Consider the following 18,539-nt stretch of genomic DNA (forward strand, 5'->3'; position numbering starts at 1 on the left):
AAGAATTTTGTAAGGGATAGTAAAATCGCCATAGCCTTTTTGTTACAAGTGCGTTAACTGTTGCAATGAAAGATTGCTTTAAACCCGACTTGGCATCGTGGCGCTATGACACTCGCTCTAAGTAAGGCTGGAGTGTTACTCACGACGGCTATTAAAGTTATTAGTGCGTATAAGCACTAATCCGATGGGTACCATCCCCGAGTTAATCATCCATTCTCTGTTTTGTTGTTTGTTCGCAGCTGGCCTACCGCTAGCGCTTCGTCTCGCGGCACCACCCGCTCATTATTGTAGTCTACGTAGCAAAAATTCGTGCTTTTGCGCTGATTTGAATGTAGTAAACATTCTCTGTAGTTTTTGTTTTTGCACAAGATCAACCGGAGACAGAACTTTAGCACTGCAGCAAGCCTACAGTACATAAACTTTGTTTCCATGTTTTCTTTACAAGCTCACCCTGTACCACCAAACCTGGGCACAGAAAAAAAAAGATCCCTAACCACACGCCTGTTATTGTGGCATCGAACATGCTTTCGCCGCTGTATATATAAAGACAATTTATAATAGGGCTATTAGGTGCACCACAATGACAAGCTCTGCTGACGCTGCAGTGTTATGAGAGAGCTGTTTTCTTAATGTGATTACGTGTTCTCGCTAAATGTAACATAGGACATTTGAAACAGCATTCACACTTCGTTATTAACGTGTCGAATTTGACAGATTGCTCGTAGTACGCAGTTCCGCGATCTGGTAACTCTTCTTGTGTACGGTGCAAGCAGCCCACAGTGTGTTCGCGCCCCGACCGTGCCCCTCAATGAGGGCGAGGCGGTGCCGTTTAAATATTAAGAGCTGGGATTACGGATCTCGCGGCGCTCCTTTCGGTGCCGCCTCAGCCGGCGGCTGTCGTGAGAAGGACGCTGCGGCCGCAGTGACCGAAATCCTCCGAACCGTGGCAGCCTCTGCTCAAACTTTCCTGCGCACCCCGTTAAAACGCTCTGCGCTGCACCGAGGTCAAAGTTAAATCGGCGAAGGTTTCTTTCCTCATGCGAGCCCCTCTGCTTGACGCTGTGGCGTGTACTGACTCCTAGCTTGGCGTATCATAGCACTCAAAGCGTTCTAGCAACTTACGCCTCAGGCACAATGACATGCCGTGTTGGCTTTGAGGACCGTGACCAATGGTTTGGACGCCGGCAGCGGCGTTCTCTCGTGTCTCGCAAGCTAGATCTCCCGCCGCTGCCGTCGTTGGTCCGAGTCGACGCGGCGGTTGGTAGGATAGCTTAAAGCTTTTCATACAAGTTGCAGTATTGTACACTGTGCACAGCGGCAGGCAAAACTCGGCAAACAGCGCTGCAGGGCCACCCACCTGTAAGGAAGCTTTTGGTAAAGCTCGGTTTAAATACAGACTTGTCATTCAAGCGGCAGCGACAAGATCTACCGCTTTGAACTGGACCACACGTGTGTTATACAGCGCTTGCAAATGCGAAATGACACACAGTTTTAGAACTAGGTTCGTAACCAGAGGTACCTTTCAATGCGATAAAAATACAGCGTAAATAACTAGGAGTGTAGGCGAAAAGCAGGCATTCAATTATTAATTCCATCTTGCGTGTACGGGGCAGAAACGTGGAGGCTAACAAAGAGTCTTATAAGTCAGCTGAGGACCATGCCGAAAACTATAGGATCGAAAATAAGATCAACGTAAAGAGACAATCAAAGGGAAGAGTCAGTCAGGGAACAGGAGTGAGTTAGTTTTGTCCTAGCTGAAACTGGGTAAAATGTAAGTTAACTGCTTGTTAGTTCTTTCGTCTGCTTATCGCACTTTTCTATATGGGAATTAGCAGCTGCGTGAAGTTCGAGTGAATGCAGTGACGGCGGCAACCACTTTAGGCCGTGCATGGTTTGAGTGAATGACATTCATGCAGGCTACCATTCTACAAATGTTGCACGTCTTAACCACTTAGCTTTTTGAGTGAACAGGCCGCTTTCTGCGTGCCTCCCTGGTTGTGTTGCCCCAGCAATCATTTTTTATCAAAAACGTAAATCTCTAGGGCATTTCAGATAATCTCACATTCGCATTCTGCTTGCTGTCAATAGGAAACCGATGATGCTAAACTGAGCTGCAGCTGCTGGAGGAAGGGAACGCCGCAGGCGCTTTACTTTAAGTGTGGCTATCTCAATCTCAGTACAAGAATCTGGGACATTACGAAAAAAAAAACATGCTATTTTCGCCTTCTCCAGCTTGTCAACAGGCGTATGCAGAACACAACATTATGATAAAAAGAAACGATCTCAGTATTGTCACTTGTTATCTTTTCATGCCTTAGACTTTTCCTATCAGCACTAACAACAGTCACGTTTACGCCCAGCGTAATTCGGTTGGCCACACAGCATTTAAAGAAGCAGCCGTAGGCTATGATCGTGTCTACTACTGCTTTCGGGACGCCACGCGCTGAGTACAGTGCACTGCGGGGGACAATCGGTACGCTTTGCATACGCACCGCTACTAACACAAAGTTCTGAATCAGAAAAAAAGCCACGATATAGTCCACTTAGTATTCTAGGCATGTCTATTCAAGGGCCTAGCAGAAAGTGGTGGGTAGTTCGTGTATTTGTTTTAATCTTTCACCTGCGTTCACAGCTCAAGGTTAGGCAGCCCGTCCTTGTTGCTCCGAGATGGTAATACTACCGTAAAGGTGTTTCTTTTTAAGTACTTCCTCGATTTATGTCCTTCGACCGGCACCATTCAGGAATCGAAGTTGCGGCAACGTGACTCGCCCTTGCCGTGAACACGGAGCGCAGAAGGCATTCCCCGCAGTCAAGTCTTAGCTAGCAAGCAGCGCAGCGCTTCGTATTGCTCCGACGTGAATGTTCTAGCCGCAGCCCCAGGAGCTCTTTACGGTGCTGTAGTATGCAGTCACAAAGAGAATTAAAACAAGGAAGTCCCTTTGCTTTCTTGGTATCTGCGAGCTTTCTCTGCCCAGATTGCCGGACACGTCCTGGTAAAAGTACTGCGTTGAAGCTGCAATTCCCAATATCGAGGCCCCACTAAGGGCAACTATGGAGCAAACGTTATGCGCTAGTTTGCTGATATTCCCTCTGCATTTGCTCTTTGAGCCTGTATGACTCGAACTGAAATAATCGAGAAAGAAAGATGGCGCCAAGAAAGGATAGAACCTTCGCAAACGCAATATACTTTGAGACAGTACCTTGTCAGTTTTCCTCTGCCAGGCGTCCGTAACAGACAGCACACTACGAATAGAAGTGCGAGATGAACATGACCTTTGCACAGATTTCACCCCAAACACGCCCTTCCGTGTATCTGCTCGGTACTGACCTTTAATAAAATTTCATACGACTCTCTTTCTTCCTTTTTTTTTAGTGTGTAAACTGTAGGAGAATGACGCCACTGACGGGTGTAAAAAGGAATTATGGCGGAAAGAATCTGAATAAAACTGAATTTGATGCATTTTTTTTAATATCCCCAGCCCTCATCCACCGTCAGTAACCAAGCACCACATGCTATATACACGTTTGCCATAATAAGGCCTGTCGCTACTAGACAGTTATGAGCAAAAAGTGATTCCGCTTGTAAAGTGCCCGTTAGTCATTTGTGCCCAGTGATGTCTGTTAGCACACAGGGTCTCGTAATTACACAGCCTACTAGACATTTTAGAAATGGACTTTGTGGCTTACAATAAGTGTGCGAACATGGTGCCGATCAATATAAAAATATTGATCTTTACTTAACAAACCCACATATAGACTATCAAAACGCTGCAGTGGGAAGTCGTGGTCACAATTTTTTGTCTAGCACGTGTAACTTTTTTTTACCAAGCAGAGAAAATCAGCGTAGAAATTTTTTATACACGACGCCGTTCATATCTCATGCATAGTGCTATGGCCTCAGAAGTAAAATTCGAACAAGCGACCTCGTGGTCAGTGTGAAAGTGATTTACTTACTCAGCCAATAGGAGGATTGTTTCTCGAAAAAAAAAGATACGTGTGCGAGAGAACTATTCGGTCGTTAAGTCGACATGAAAGGCGATGCATTCTCCTTTGACTGCATACCCGATATGGTTGCACACGAACTAGGTGATGGCGTCACTCACTTGCCGACAGAGCGCCCACCTGCAGAAGTCAGGAATCAAGGTCGTTATTTTTGAATCACGCCATATGATGGCATAGCCAATAACCCCTTTCTTTGCAGATATTTAATGTTCCTCTGATATCTAAGTACAGCATGTTCTTATATGTGATCAACGCTAGCACGTCAAATGTGAAATTGTTGCGAAATTCGAAGATAGCGCTCAGTATGACTATAATGAACCTAATCATTAGACGGTTATGAGCCTTCGGGCAAAACATTCGACGCTCAGGTAATCTGTGACATGTTTTGTCTCGATGAAAAATGTGTCAGCGCTCTGCAAGAGGATAAACCTTTTATCCAGAGCACCCTGGATATTCGTGGAACCACTTTACCTATTTACAGTTCTAGCATACGTGCAAGAGCGTTGGTGCGGTAGCGTGCAGCTGGGTACCTTCCGCACGTCATTTAGAGTGTGTGCGAAAGCCTCCTATAAATAATGAAAACTCGCAGTAAAGATAAGGCAGACGCCGAACCTTAGAAGACACACCGTGATTCCCTACATTCACAAACTGTCGCCCAACGTGAAGAGAATCTCGAGGACATGCGGCGTCAGCGAAGTTTTCTCCCCTCCAAGCAAACTTTCGAATGTGTGCGTGATGATGAAGGATGCTACGAGGGTCCCATGCGAAATCATGAAAGCAAGCTCACGGATTGTGTATCTGGCGTGGTATACCGCATACCTCTTAGATGCGGCAGAGTTTACATAGGCCAAACCGATAGATGCTTTAATGAAAGAGCAAGAGAGCACAGGTTGAGAGAGAGAGAAGTGGTAGAGGAAATGCAGGGAGGTTAACCAGTAGAATGTTCCGGTTGGCTACTCTGCACCGGTTGAAAGTAGCTAAGAACCCAGGGGGTTTTTGGCTGACCATAGCGCGGACTGCAAAATCATGAGCAAACGGGACTGCGTGACCATGCTTGGAGATGACGCTGTTTTTCGCAAGATGTAAAGAAAAATGGGAGCGCCTCGTCATTGAAACTTCCCACATCGACACCACGAGCAACTGCGTTAGCAAGCCTTCCGTTTCCTTCTAATCCAAGAATGTTTGGAAGGCCACGTATAGGTTATGTAGTTTCGGTGGCCTCCATTAGAGGTTTTCTTCCGTTCGCTTTAGTGTTTCTTTGGTAAGCGTTGTCTTTGGTCGGGGAAAGGGCCGTTAGGCAATTTCAGCTTGTGCGATAGTTCTGTTTTTTTTAAGTTTTCTACTTTTGAAGCTTTTGTGCCTTTTCTGTTTAACTTTATTTGACTTGGTGCCTATTCTCCCTGTTTTTTGTTGTTTCATGACGTAGCTTTCCTGAGATCATACAGTGTTATATGCTTTTGTGACCTGGTGACTTTTTTCACAGCTTTGTTGATTAATGTTCAATCACATGGAATGGAGCGGATAATTTTTTTTTTATTTTTTTTTTTTGGGGGGGGGGGGGGGGGGGGGGGGGGGGGGGGGGGGGGGGGGGGCTTTCCTAGCTTTTAATGGTGTTCGCACTTGGTGGTACTTTCTACCATCCAGTTCGGGTGGCACTAGGCAGTGTGCGTTGGCTGCGCAACCTTTATGGCTTCCTTGTTTTCTTATCGTGGGCCGGCCCAGTTTAGAACTATCGTTTACAACACGGTAGTTTTGCAGTTATTTTCTTTCTTCGTCCCCGTGCTCATGTGCTGGTGTTTTTGATAAGATGCTGAGATCGCTTTATATATACGCCTTGTGTTCCTTCGCGTAATAAAGTCGTTAGTCTGCATTTGTGTGCGTCTTTGCCTCTTCGCCGTCCGCGTCTCGTTTGAGCATTTCTTTTTTTACATTGGTAATTTTTTTTAGTGCGAAACTTTAACAACACCATATGAATGAGCCTGCGAACCACTCATGCAATGAGCAGTTAAGCGCTACAATGCTGTGCTCACCGATCTTCTATAACTAGTTCGCGGTGCTGCCGCTGTGTGACGTCGACTTTGTGGAAATCTCGCGCTCGTACGTAGGCAGAGGCGCACACATGCGATCGAGCGCCCCAAAGTCGCCGCAGACTCGCTCGTTTTCCTCGTTGTGCCTTTACTTCCCACTACTACCTCCCCTCTCTTTCTACTGGTGGCCACAAGGCCTACCTACACGACCACGATCTGCAAAACGCGAGCCTAACTGTGCTGATTTTTAATTTGCGCAGATCGGTACTGATATAGCCTGTTTAGAGTGACACATCCTTCATAATGCCGTACCGGAGATCTTTAAGGTTTCAGTGCTTAGATGCTGGTCGCATGCAATGAACCAAACTAGTAAATAGTCTGATCGTATTACTTTTTGGTAACGCATTAGCCTCCGAATGCGGGTCTGCTCCAAGTCTCCCGTTCCTCGGCAATCAGCAGATATCCTCCGTATTATCCCAATTTGTGCGATGATGATTGATGACCATCTTCAATACTCAATCATGGCGCCTTAAAAACACGAGGCTGAATCAATATTGCATTTGATTGGGTTTTTTTCTAAGCTGCTAGGGTATCCACGAAACTCAGCTGTCTGAACACAGCTGGGAAGCAGCCAGAACAATACAGTTATTTTGTGGAGGCTATTCCTTTTAATTCAAGCACCCGACATTGGCGCCCCATAATCATTGGACTCATGTATGCGCAGGGTTAGCCTGTCTTATTGCGCGTAGGCGAATTCACTCCGCTGTTGTTTATTTTTCAATGAGAACCGCAGCGGAACCTTTTCCCAAAACGCATTCCCTGCGCTCTGCAAGCAGCTCGTCTCACAGCCCGCGACATCGATATAGGCTCGCTGCTTGGCCAGCAAGCGAAGATAGTGATTGTGCACCACCAGCTGGGACAAGTTTAGCTCCCTCGAACACACACCTACCCTCATTTCTTAACACGTTTCGTGGACTGAACGCTCTCTTTATTTGCAAGTAGTTAATACACAAAATTAACCGAACCAAAATAAAACAGTACTGTCCCATCAAGTGCGCCGCTCCATTCGCGACGTCACGATTGGCTTTGTTCCAAGTGACTGTTGCGCGAGCTCCGTAGCCTCGAATCTTACTGTGAGCTTTTTCAGGTGTTTCGATTGAAAGTGGGTCTGTACTGAAGCCGAATCAAGGTTGCGTTCTTGCGCGTAACCGCCACACGCTAGTGGAGGAAGCTGTTAGCTAATTGCGGCGAATGGTTTGCTCTGTTTTCATTATACCACTTCCAGTAACTATTATTCTATAGGGAGCGCGAGAAACTTTCTCATCTCTTTCCGAGAGGAAAAAAGCCCTCATTTCCTCTGCATTCATGGCGCGCAGTGGAACCGAAATATATCGAACCCGAAGAGGATCGTGAAATAGTTCGATACATCAAGAATTCGATATAAAATTGCAAATAGATAATCTTATATGTAACATAGAAGGAAGAATACTTTGCACGCAGAGTGGAGGCGTGCTTCCTGCATCGGTCTGCCGCCCACCTGTATACTGGCAGCCCATCGTTCACCGCGCATCGCTAGGCCTAACTTGCCTAATATCGAAACCGCAGCAGGCGGTGCCTTGCATATCACTTCGTATAATCTTTGTATCAGACACAGATACCGTCGGGCAAAAGATGCAAGGCCTTCCATTACCAAGTCGAATGCGCATGCCTCGGTGGCCTAGTTGTAGCGTGTCTGACTCTGGGTCAAAGGAGCACGGGCTCGATTTCCATCTCAGCCCAAGTTTATTTTCGTACAACTAATTTACTTTGCATTCTTAGATAACATAATGGCATTTTACTCATGTTGCGGCTTATATTCGCAATTTAGGTGATATTTTACTCACTTTTCAAGCCGCTCCATGTGTGACGCACTGCCTTTTAGACAAGTGCGAATTTTCTCGCACGCCACAGGGTGCTCTGCTGAACAGGAGCCTTAACGCTAACGCGTTGAAGCTAATGCACCGAGGAAGTGAAATTGGAGAAGATGCCTTTCTGTGCACAGTCCAGGTGTATAGGTTGTTTTTCTGATCTAAGCTTTAGCTGGGTCGGTGCTCGATGGTCTCTCATGGGAGCTCGAAGCTCAGGCTCAAAAGCGGCAGCATCGACTAGGAGAGGCAGACGTAGCCCAAGAATCCCGTTTTCAATCCCAGTTTCTGTAATGCATGTAAGCGATTTTATGGTCCGTCTGCGGATGATTGGAGCTTGAAAAGGGTGGGCAGCACCACGGGGGCTCCTTATCCATTGCGCATGACTACGCTAACCTTTCCGCTTTCCTGTAATTAATGCAAGTCTGCAAGACTCCACTGTTGCTTACGTATTAGCCGCAACACCGCGGATCCGCTGGCGCAGTGGAAGACCACTCTAGGAACCCAAGATCGCTGGGCCTATCCGCACGAAGAGCCGAAAATATCTCAGCGGGTCATTCTTATATAGTCTAGTTGTGTGTGAAAAGATTTCCAAAGACCTTTTCGGGGCAGGTACAACGTTCCCGCATTTATTGAGCCTTTTATATCAAGCAGCATGCATTGACAAGAGAATGAGGGATTTAGTACAGAAGGTGCGAGATTCGATCCCAAGTGCCGCCGGGTACACACAGATGGTACAGTTGGTGTAAGGTTTCCACTTAAATTGTGCTCGGATAATCTGGGGTGAAATGCTTGGGAAACGGGTCATTGATCGCACCTTGTGTAGAAAAAATACCTTGTGGTATTGCGTTCTTTGGCCAAAGCTGCACTTGCGACATAAAGATTCGTCATGATTATCATATGCATTTAGTAACGTTTCGTGTCTTTATATTTAGTTCTATGTTAATGGTGCCGTATGCCACGGCCTACGTAAAGAAGGAGCGGCAACTGATCCCAGAATTCTCGAGGAAAGGAAAATGAAACGAATCTTTTCTAAATATGGTACCGAATATCACCTTTAGCCAATTTTAGCGGTTGGCAAAAACAGCATCCAAACCTGGATAAGTAAATGCTTTCTGCTCATCATTATTCTTCTGCCAGATATGCACCCAAATCTCCAATACTTCCCATGTAGTACTAGCCCAAGCAATTCAATTTTATTAAATCAAGTGGTGTTTTGTGTATATTCAGCCACTTCACATACAGAATTATTTGATGAATTGATTTCTCATTTGAAAGGGCAAAAGTTATTGACGCCTTCGATCATTTTTCTAATGTTATCAATTAAGGTGGCGCTCAGAGTGCAGTTTCATTGTCACAAGAACAAATAAAAACGTCAAGAAAGGTGTTTATTTCGTAACCTTTGATATGTAAATATTGTTCGCAAAATAAAGGCGGATTTCTTTACAGATTGCGTCTTGTTCGTGCCGCATTTCTTTTAATGATTCGATTCTATCTAAATAAAAATAAATGCTACTTTGTCGAAAGAGAACAAGGTCATGCTAGCGTCTTTTCAGGTTGCTTACTGGAAACCGTTCTTTTTTTTTCAGTTTTCTTCGGGCGTATTTAAAAAAAAAATACTTCATTGGATGTGTACGTATGCCACGGTGACAAAAGTTCCCTTCGAGTTCTCTCATAATTGATATGCCCCTATTTGCTCAAGTGCTAATCTGCACTACCAATCGTAGCGACAAGGAACACAGAAGGCAAAAAGGCCGCTTTTCAGGAACCAGTTAAGCCAACTGCAGAGAAACACTACGTGGTCAAGAAAAGGCACCAGTTTTTAAAGGCAATTTTTACTGTACAAAACACTCATACGCTTTCGGACGCAGAAGCCAATGCGTTTGCAACAACTTTTACTACTTCATTTACTGACCCGGACGATACAGACGTTTATCAGTGTGCAACGTGGAAAAGACAACTTGAAGACTTACGCAAAATGTCCCTTATGAGCTCTGAAGGCTGTTTAACAAGGTATTATTAAACACAAGGAGCCTCCTTTGAAAATATTGAAGTTTATAATGCAAGCGAATGTTTAACAAAAGCTACCTCGAGTCGTTTCATCGATCTACGTATAGCAGGCAAAGTGACCAGATCGTCATTACAATGCGGGGTGGCATTCAATGTCTGGAGTGGTTCTTCTGGCCAGCAGCCACGACGGCGAATGGCCTGCGCCAGGCCCCGAGCAGGTGCAGATCGTCAGTGGCATTCTCGTAGTTGAGGCGAGGCCCGACTGTCGGCGGGGGCAGCGCGGGCTCAGTGTAGTCAGCCACGATGGAGTCGGTCTGGTCGGCGCGCATCTCGGCAAATCGCCGAGGTCCCTGGGATAGGTGCCGGTAGAGGAGCCAGGAGGCCAACCCCAGAGAGCAGGACAACGCCGCAGACACCACGAACACGCGACCGACGGACAGGCGCCGCTGCTGAGTGCCTGTCGAATAGCATGTTTGGTAAACTGTTCTAGTAGGTGCAGGCTGCCAAATGTGTAGAAGGAACAGCACGCACAGAGGACAATAGCCACATGCTTTCGACTCTGCCCGTAGTGTCGATGTGCCGCCTTTTAACCGATAGCGGTGATAGCCGTATGGCACTGAAAAAGCGTTGCACTCCACCGCGGTTGCAGTTTAAATGCACGTAGCGTGATAGAACAGCGCTATTAACAAGGTTAGACTGGTAATATAGGCCCTTATTCAAGTGTGTGGTGCCCACGGTGCCACTGTGAGAGCATATGGAATACGCATGTTCACTGTTTACCTCCCTCAGTTGCTCCTTGCGGTCTATGTTAAGTTGTCGTAAAGCAAGCTCGTCGTCGTGGTGTAGTTCGATAATAATAGCTCATGTTATCTACCTTTTGACGCGCTGGATGCAGCGGAGACTCAGTGGCTGCGTTTTTCTCCTCTCCCTTGCTCGCAGGCTCTTTGCCTTGTTAGGCAGGCAGTAAGGTGATGCCAAGAGAGCACGCCACTTCCCGCCCTGCTATTCTGTATCGTGCGTTTTAACGCGACAGCGTTAAGGAGCTCGTGTCGCAGAAAAGCCGGTGTCGTCGGCGGCGTTAGCCGTGAGCGAAAAATGGCGCATCTCGGTGGACACCTGAACCGCGCCGTAAGGGAAGGAATTTTCCTTCCCTTATGGCGCGGTACGGGTGTCCAGCGAGACTTGTGAGACAGGCGTCATTTTCTTTAATTAAAATAAATTTTCATTTCATTTTTCTTCTCTTACTGCCCGGCTCGGGGTGTCCGCCGATATATGTGAGACAGGCGTCCTTTCCTTTCCTTAAAAAGTTTTTCATTTTCCTTGCATTACGGTGCGGTTCGGGTCTCCACCAAGATATGTTTGCTTTCCTTAAATTGTCCGGGGAAGAGGTCGCACCGAAGGACGATGACATTCGGTGAATTCCTTGGCAATGCTGCAACACGCTGCCGCGTTCTGCTCTTAAAGGCTAAGCTTAAGCGTCCTCCAGATTTTCGGGTTATAGGCAGCAGGATTTAGATGGAAATATGTGATGTGATTTTGGTGCACGTTAGCGGGTCCCAAGTGGTCGGTATAAATTCGCGCAGCTACTCTCTACCGTGTGCTCTACTGACTGGATGTAGATTTCATACGCGAAATACATGCATATCTAATGCGATGGCGCTAAAAGCCACGTTCTCCAGAAAATCCAGCGTCGGCGTTGGCGTTGTCGGCGTTGTGAAAAAAAAATCACGAGCATGGCTCTGCCAATCGTCCCCACAGAGCAACCTAAGAGGCAGGTGGGCTACATATGTCACCTGACCTTGCGGCGTCATCAGAACCTGCCCACGAATAGGGAGAACACTGCCCAATGTGCCAGGTGGTAGTTAATTGAATGATCGGTCGCTCGGGAAAAGCAACCTGGGTCGCACGAGGCCCACCGTTGGGAGTACCTGCCATCTCAGGGCAGTGGCGCATCGCTTACGCGCTGCATCACTGCTACAGGAGGGATATATCATACGCAAAATCACCGGGAAAAAGCATTTTTCAACGAGAAAGAGTTTATGAACGAAATTTTGTTATATATTGTAAGATTTCACTATAACAGTCAATATATCCGCAGATCCCCCGTGTATATAATATAATTGGTTTTTTGGGGAAAGGAAATGGCGCAGTATCTCTCATATATCTTTGGACACCTGAACCGCGCCGTAAGGGAAGGGATAAAGGAGGGAATGAAAGAAGAAATGAAGAATAGGTGCCGTAGTGGAGGGCTCCGGCATAATTTCGACCACCTGGGGATCTTTAACGTGCACTGACATCGCACAGCACACGGAGCAGGATTGAATTTTTTTGCTATTAACGTCTTTGCTGTCTTTAAAAACGTTCCCCATTTGCTTTGTCTAGCAGATTCAAATGCTCGATGCGAGGGATGGAGAAACTTTGAAAGAAATATATTGCTACGCAAACAGAAGTATGGACCATTATCTCAATATTCGCAATACAGCTGTTCAAAATATTCCAATATTCAATGTTTCTGTCAAAGATTGCTGAACAAGGAGGATTATTAGGTATTTATGAATGCAAAGTAGAGGATGACCTTCTGCATATGGGAATTAGCCTATTAAGCTATCACGTCATACTCTTAAGGTGCAGCTTAAGTGTCCCCCATTTTTTTTCTTTGTTTCTGCTGTGCATGCGAGGTATCGCTAACCGTAGAACAATCGTCTCACTTGTTGACACTATCCCGGTCATTGCGCCCGTGAACAAGAACGCTGAACGCGTCGGTGGCGGCCTAAATGTGTTTTTACTTTTCCAGCCTATGTGGTCAGGCATTGCTAACTTTTTTTATTGTTTTGAGAACAACTAAGAAGCTGCTGTAACGAATGCTGCATGAGCGGCAATGTTTCTCCTGATCTAGAACATGGCGCGTTAAATAGAAGGCGTTACTTTAATCATTAGAACGGTCATAGCGGAGGCACAAGTATCTGGGCTATACACCCAGAACGGGTACCATTTACTGAACGCTACTGTTCCCCCATCGCTCGCTGTACGCACAAGCAACATAAAACGGGCATTCAGACTGGGGTGAAGGGGAGGCGTGAAACTTAACACAAGGATATGACAAGCAACGTGGATGACACATCTGGGAGTTGCACTATCATCACGTTTAAACATAGCACCTGCCCTCTCCCCCCACCCCTCCAGCAGAAAAAACAAACAAACAGGGAGACGGGAAAATCCGAAGCGGGTTAGGAGCTCCACTGTTTATTTGTTGTTTATCATGAAACGATTAGGCTCGGCATGCCCACAGAGTTACTGTTTTTGTGTAAACATGACGTATAACGCACGGACGTAAAAACTGGTTGCAGGCGTTTTCGACGCCGCATGCCTCCTCGATAATTTAATATAATTCCTTGTTGCTTTTGCGTTTTCTTAAATGGACAATCAATAGTTGCGGCCTTTTATACAACGGAAATACAAAACACAAAATAATGAACAACAGCGGCATCGAAACGTCCTAATATTTGATAGCCATCTCGCAGACGTGACATTTCAGTAATCTTAGTGCCAAGCGATCGTCCCTTGACGAGCTCTTATATACCGCCCAGCTTACTTCTTCGAATACACTGAAACATGGTCCAAGGTCCCACGCTTTCACAGTGTGCAAACGGAACTTGCGCGTCCAACGCTGATGTGCCGTCAGTAGCAGTGTACATCTTCTCCACCACCCCTCCCCTTTCGCTGATTGGAAAATCCACGCGAAGAAACCCAAAACCAATAGATCTAGGAGATAAAAGAGGTGAGGATTTAGTGCCGGCTGAAACCTACACTCTAGATACGAGATAGCCTATATGGCAGTAAAAAAATATTAGGCAATTTTAAAGCCCGGTCGGGCATGGCATTCTCCTTGAGGCCTAAGGTAGGCGGATTCGTTGTTATGCCACTTAGAATGTATGAAGAAAAGGCTGTGCAGGTGTTAACCAAGAACTTCAGGCCGATAGAATTTTCTGAAACAAGACAAAAGAAGGCTGCCAGGAAGCTTCTGAAGAAGATACAGCTTGAATCAATGGCCAAAGACGTCAGGAGAGATCAAAATGGGTTCCTGCACGTTTTCTTCACTGGAAAAACCGACAAGGTAGATTGCCCTCTTCGCGTCATCGCATCAGAGATGGACAGGTGGAAGCGTATGGTAAGGGATTTTCTAAAGAAGCTCGTGAACATAGTTGTAGGACCAGATCCGTTTTTAGCGCAGAGCACAAAAGAACTTCTTGCCACTCTAGATGACATAAGCTCTGCCACCACGGCGTTCTCGATTGACATAGAGGACCTGTTCTACTCTATTCCGCATGAAGCCTTATTTGCAGCCGTCAAGCAGCAAGTAGAATAATATGGTGCAACCAGCTTCCGCAACGCAGTCAGCATGTCCTTGGAACAATTCCTTGATCTGTTAAAATTTTACCTTGCCTCGACCGCAGTCTACCACAAAGGACAGTTTTACATTCAAAAAAGAGGTATTTGCATAGGTTCACGCGTGGCACCTGTTTTATGTAGTATTTTTCTCTCTGCCTTTGACCAGCGCTTGCAATGTTGTCTCTACGACCAACATATTGTGAGCATTTTTCGGTACGTTGATTATCTCATGATGGTAAACCTCTCTGCAAATTCTAGTCTGCCTGATTCAGTGAGTAGCGTCCTTATTGTTTTTAGGTGTGAAGCAAAAATACTTCATTTCACGCATGTTTGCATAAGGGTAACCAAATCCAATTTCTGGATATCAATCTAGATTTTACGCCCTCAAATATCTTTCGGTCCTGCATCCCCAGAATGAACAAGCAATTACTGCCCTATGAACGCGCACATTCAGTGTTGGTAAAAAGAGCGATCGTTCACCTTGCCTGCCGTTCTGCCCTAGAAATGTCATGTCCGCACAAAATGAACAAGCAATTACTGCCCTATGAACGCGCACATTCAGTGTTGGTAAAAAGAGCGATCGTTCACCTTGCCTGCCGTTCTGCCCTAGAAATGTCATGTCCGCACAAAATGAACAAGCAATTACTGCCCTATGAACGCGCACATTCAGTGTTGGTAAAAAGAGCGATCGTTCACCTTGCCTGCCGTTCTGCCCTAGAAATGTCATGTCAGCACAAAATGAGTTTGTCTTAACCGTCGGATTAAGAGATTGTATGCTGCTGGGTATCCAAGGCAAATTATAACCTGTGTTTGCGAAAGCTTGCTACAGAGGATGAAAAACACGAATCGCCACGTGAACGAAAAGCGAGAACCAGTGTGTCTCATGCCTTACGTGCACCGAGTGTCACACAATATAAAGAAAGCTGCACCGAAGATACGGCGTCCAACTCGTGTTTGCGGCGCCTTGCAAGCTCGCTAAGGTGTGTGCTATCATGAAAAGAGATGATAGAAAGCAAAGATGCACCTTAAATCCCAGCCTAGAGTACACAGAATGTGCCAGAGAACTTATCTATTAGGTTCCATTATCCTCTGGAAAGATGTATGTACATCGGCCAAACTGGGCGATGTTTCAATGAAACGGCGGCTGAAAATGATCGCAATCTCTCTACCAACTCAGGAAGCAATTTGCCTTTACGTTGTAAGAAGTGCAAAAAAAGGGATTGCCACCTGTTTCTCGAAAGCACAAAGTTTCTCTCTACGCCTAGAACTAAAACAGAAAGGGAAACATTTGAGGCCTTCCTAATCGCAAAGAATGCGAACAATTGTGTGAGCACACCGTCCATTCTGTTTTCGGATAAAGAAATCTCGTTTTAGAACGTAACACTTTAAACTGTCCATTTTAACCCTGCACATTTACTCTTGTTACTTGTTATTTCAATTCTTCATATATTTTAGCCTGATTTTAGCCTTTTCATTCCCGCGTCGCCTTTACCTTTGTTTTGTTCTCTCCATATTTCATTCTCGGTTTCACGGTTTTAGCCTCGTTGTTAACCTTGTTTTGTATCCTTCATATGGTTTCGTTTATTATGCTTTTCTGCTTACCTTTATTTAGTGCTTGCACCTTTATCTTTTACTGTTGTTATGTTGGTTCCACGTCTCATCCCTTTTTGCTTAGCAAGTTTTCGCTCGTAATACACGGTTCTGCCGATTCCACATTTCGTTCTCTGAATTTTTAGTTTCACCTTCAGCCTCTTTATTTTCCTCTCTCCTATTATCTAGGTATCAAGGGTGTGTAGGCATGTACACACTTGGGGTTCTTTAGATTGGCTGTCCAGTTTTGCTCTACTGAACTGTTAGACTCATCTGCCGTAGTGGATGCCGGCTATGTCAGGTGGTGGTTTGGAGCGTATAAAAGGGAATGCTCGAAGCGCTTTTTGAATAAAAGTTGTAAGTCTGCGCTCTGTGTACGTGTTTTTTGCTTCTGTCCCCGTTCTTTCGCGCAGTTTAATCATGAACGAGAAGCATTAAGTAGCCCGCCAGAAAACCCTTCTTCGTCATTAGAAATACAGAACACTTATGGATGGCAACGGAAACAAATTCTCGCTTCAAAACATGTGAAATTCTAGCAGATACGAAGACATTAATAGAGATTTCAATCTCCTCTATTTTCAAACAGGAATAACTCTGGTTCCGCGTTTAAAAGCCTGTACAAATTGCTAACTAAATAAAGGGACTATGCTTCGCGATGGGAATACGCCTCATTTGTCAACAGCGAGTATTCCATATAATTATTTGTGACAGAAATCTCACCCGGGACACGATGAATACACCATGCTCTAAATGAGAGTGCGCTACAGGACACGTCACTGTTTTTTTTTTACTCCTATTAGGCGAACGGTGTTCAGAGTGTAGTTATGATGCTCTTTTCAGGTAACTAGTTACTGAATCAATTTCGTGCTGAGCAGCCCACACTAACACAGTAGAATGTAGATGAGACATGTTATCAAAACTTGGCACGTAATACATCCCCTTGTTGAATGCCGCTCCCATTGTCCAGTTGCATCGCCCACGGGCGCATCGTAAACGAATCGCGCAATCACGTCCGGTCCGGTAGAGACTGCATGTGTTCGCGTGGTAGGGTAATTCCCGGTGCGAAATCTGTCGAACGGCGATCATAATACTTTCAGCTAGCATTGATGTACTTAAGCAGAGCTTGATACAACAAGAGAACTTGCCGCTGCACTCACAACAGCGTGGATTAATTGGTAAATCAAATCACGCCATTCGTAAGCACTCGTATATTTGCAAATTTGCCCAACTGAATACGCCAGAGCAACAAACAAAGTGGATTTTACTGTATTGTAGGAACCAACGCGCGGCGTAAAAAACTCGCTACGTAATAGGACTCGTATAGGTGATAACGAATTGAGGGAGTGCGCTCAATCACTCTTAAAGACGCTATGTTGCCCATGGACGCAACCAGCTGGTGTCAAAGGGGACCAGCTTTAATTATGGTTTGCCACTGAGACCAACCCTGAAAACTAGCTTTTATATGTATCTCTAGTTTTCATGGAAATGAGCTTGAGCTTAAAACCTTGGGGCACACTTAACGATCAGTAAGTGTGAAATGCGGTAGCGTTATATCCCCATTGTCGCTACTTAGGTGTTTCAGTGTCATTTTTATGCGTTTCAGAGTTGCTCCGCAGACACTCGTCAGCACCCTCCCCCCCCCTCCCCCCCCCCCCCCCCCCTGCCGCAGTGGGCAGGTTTCTCGCAATCCAGTGGGCCGGTCGCTACCAGCCTCGATGGGCATGTTGTGATGACTTCATATGGTCACGCCACATCTCCCTACCAGTCAGGGGATTTCGTCTCTGACAGCGGCGTGGTTTAGTGTGGCAACTCTGATGTTATCGTGTTAATACGCGAAGACAAAGGCAGATCATTTTCAAGGTTCTAGACACAGTCGGAAATGTCAAAACCGTGCGGGAGCTCAAGACAAGCTCACCGTCTGGCGACGCGCTGCGGAAGGCCTCGTTTCGTCGGTGACGGCGCTCTCCGTCAAAGAACACCTCGACCACTTGAGGTGGGAGTGGTTGGACCACAATAGGCCGGAGTAAATGATCCCCAACTGGCGCGAGTGGAAGGGTCACAGCAGGCGGGAGTGGACTGGTCACAACAGGCATAGGCGTCTCCTCCATCTCGTGGAAGCCGACATCCTCTGCAGGCGGCCAAGGCTCGGAATGCGACGTCCCATCGCCGCTCTGGTGTATGAAGTCGGCGGCTAGAGCTGTAGGCTCCCACTCGGTCGGTGGATCCTGTTCGGGACCGTTGCTGTAATCGCTGTTGCTTTCTTCGATGTGGATGACCACTTCCTCTTGGTCGTCCTCGGCTTCCGCCATGGCTGCACTGTCTTCGCTCACTTCTTCCTCGTTCTCCTTCACTTCGGAATGATCACCTCGTGCCTTCGCCAGCACACCGGGGGCGAAGATGGTATCCCTATGGCTTCATCATTTATTTTCTGTCAATAAACTTGTTCTCTCCCTGTCGCTCCATGGGCGATGTCTTTTGACTCTGAAAGGTGCATAATGCCCTTTATTAGTGGTAAAATGGCATCGCCATCGAACGCCTAGTATGGTCGTGACAGCAGGCTGACAATAGACAAGCAGAGTTGCGCAGGCCTAAAAGCGTACTGTTTGTTAGGGCGATT

The 18,539-nt window shown here is 46.1% G+C and overlaps 1 protein-coding gene across 1 annotated transcript; it reads right to left on the reverse strand.

Annotated features, from left to right (window-relative positions):
- Positions 1-9,921: 9,921 nt before the first annotated feature.
- On the reverse strand, positions 9,922-18,231 carry LOC144122950 (uncharacterized). Its single transcript, XM_077655899.1, has 2 exons — positions 17,838-18,231; positions 9,922-10,400 (listed from the first exon to the last, which is right to left on the reverse strand). The coding sequence occupies exons 1-2, from the start codon at positions 18,229-18,231 to the stop codon at positions 10,093-10,095; spliced, it is 702 nt and encodes a 233-aa protein (XP_077512025.1). The 3' UTR covers positions 9,922-10,092.
- Between the last annotated feature and the right edge of the window lie 308 nt (positions 18,232-18,539).

Source organism: Amblyomma americanum, chromosome 3 (assembly GCF_052857255.1).
Source record: "Amblyomma americanum isolate KBUSLIRL-KWMA chromosome 3, ASM5285725v1, whole genome shotgun sequence".
NCBI lineage: Eukaryota > Metazoa > Arthropoda > Arachnida > Ixodida > Ixodidae > Amblyomma > Amblyomma americanum.

Bases quoted from the DNA above. Each gene is read 5' to 3' on its own strand.
- LOC144122950 (XM_077655899.1), bottom strand. From the start codon at position 18,231: ATGGCGGAAGCCGAGGACGACCAAGAGGAAGTGGTCATCCACATCGAA. The intron at 10,401-17,837 runs GTGAGCTTGTCT...GCTATTCGACAG, and splicing joins CCGCAGCGCGTCGCCAGACG to GCACTCAGCAGCGGCGCCTG.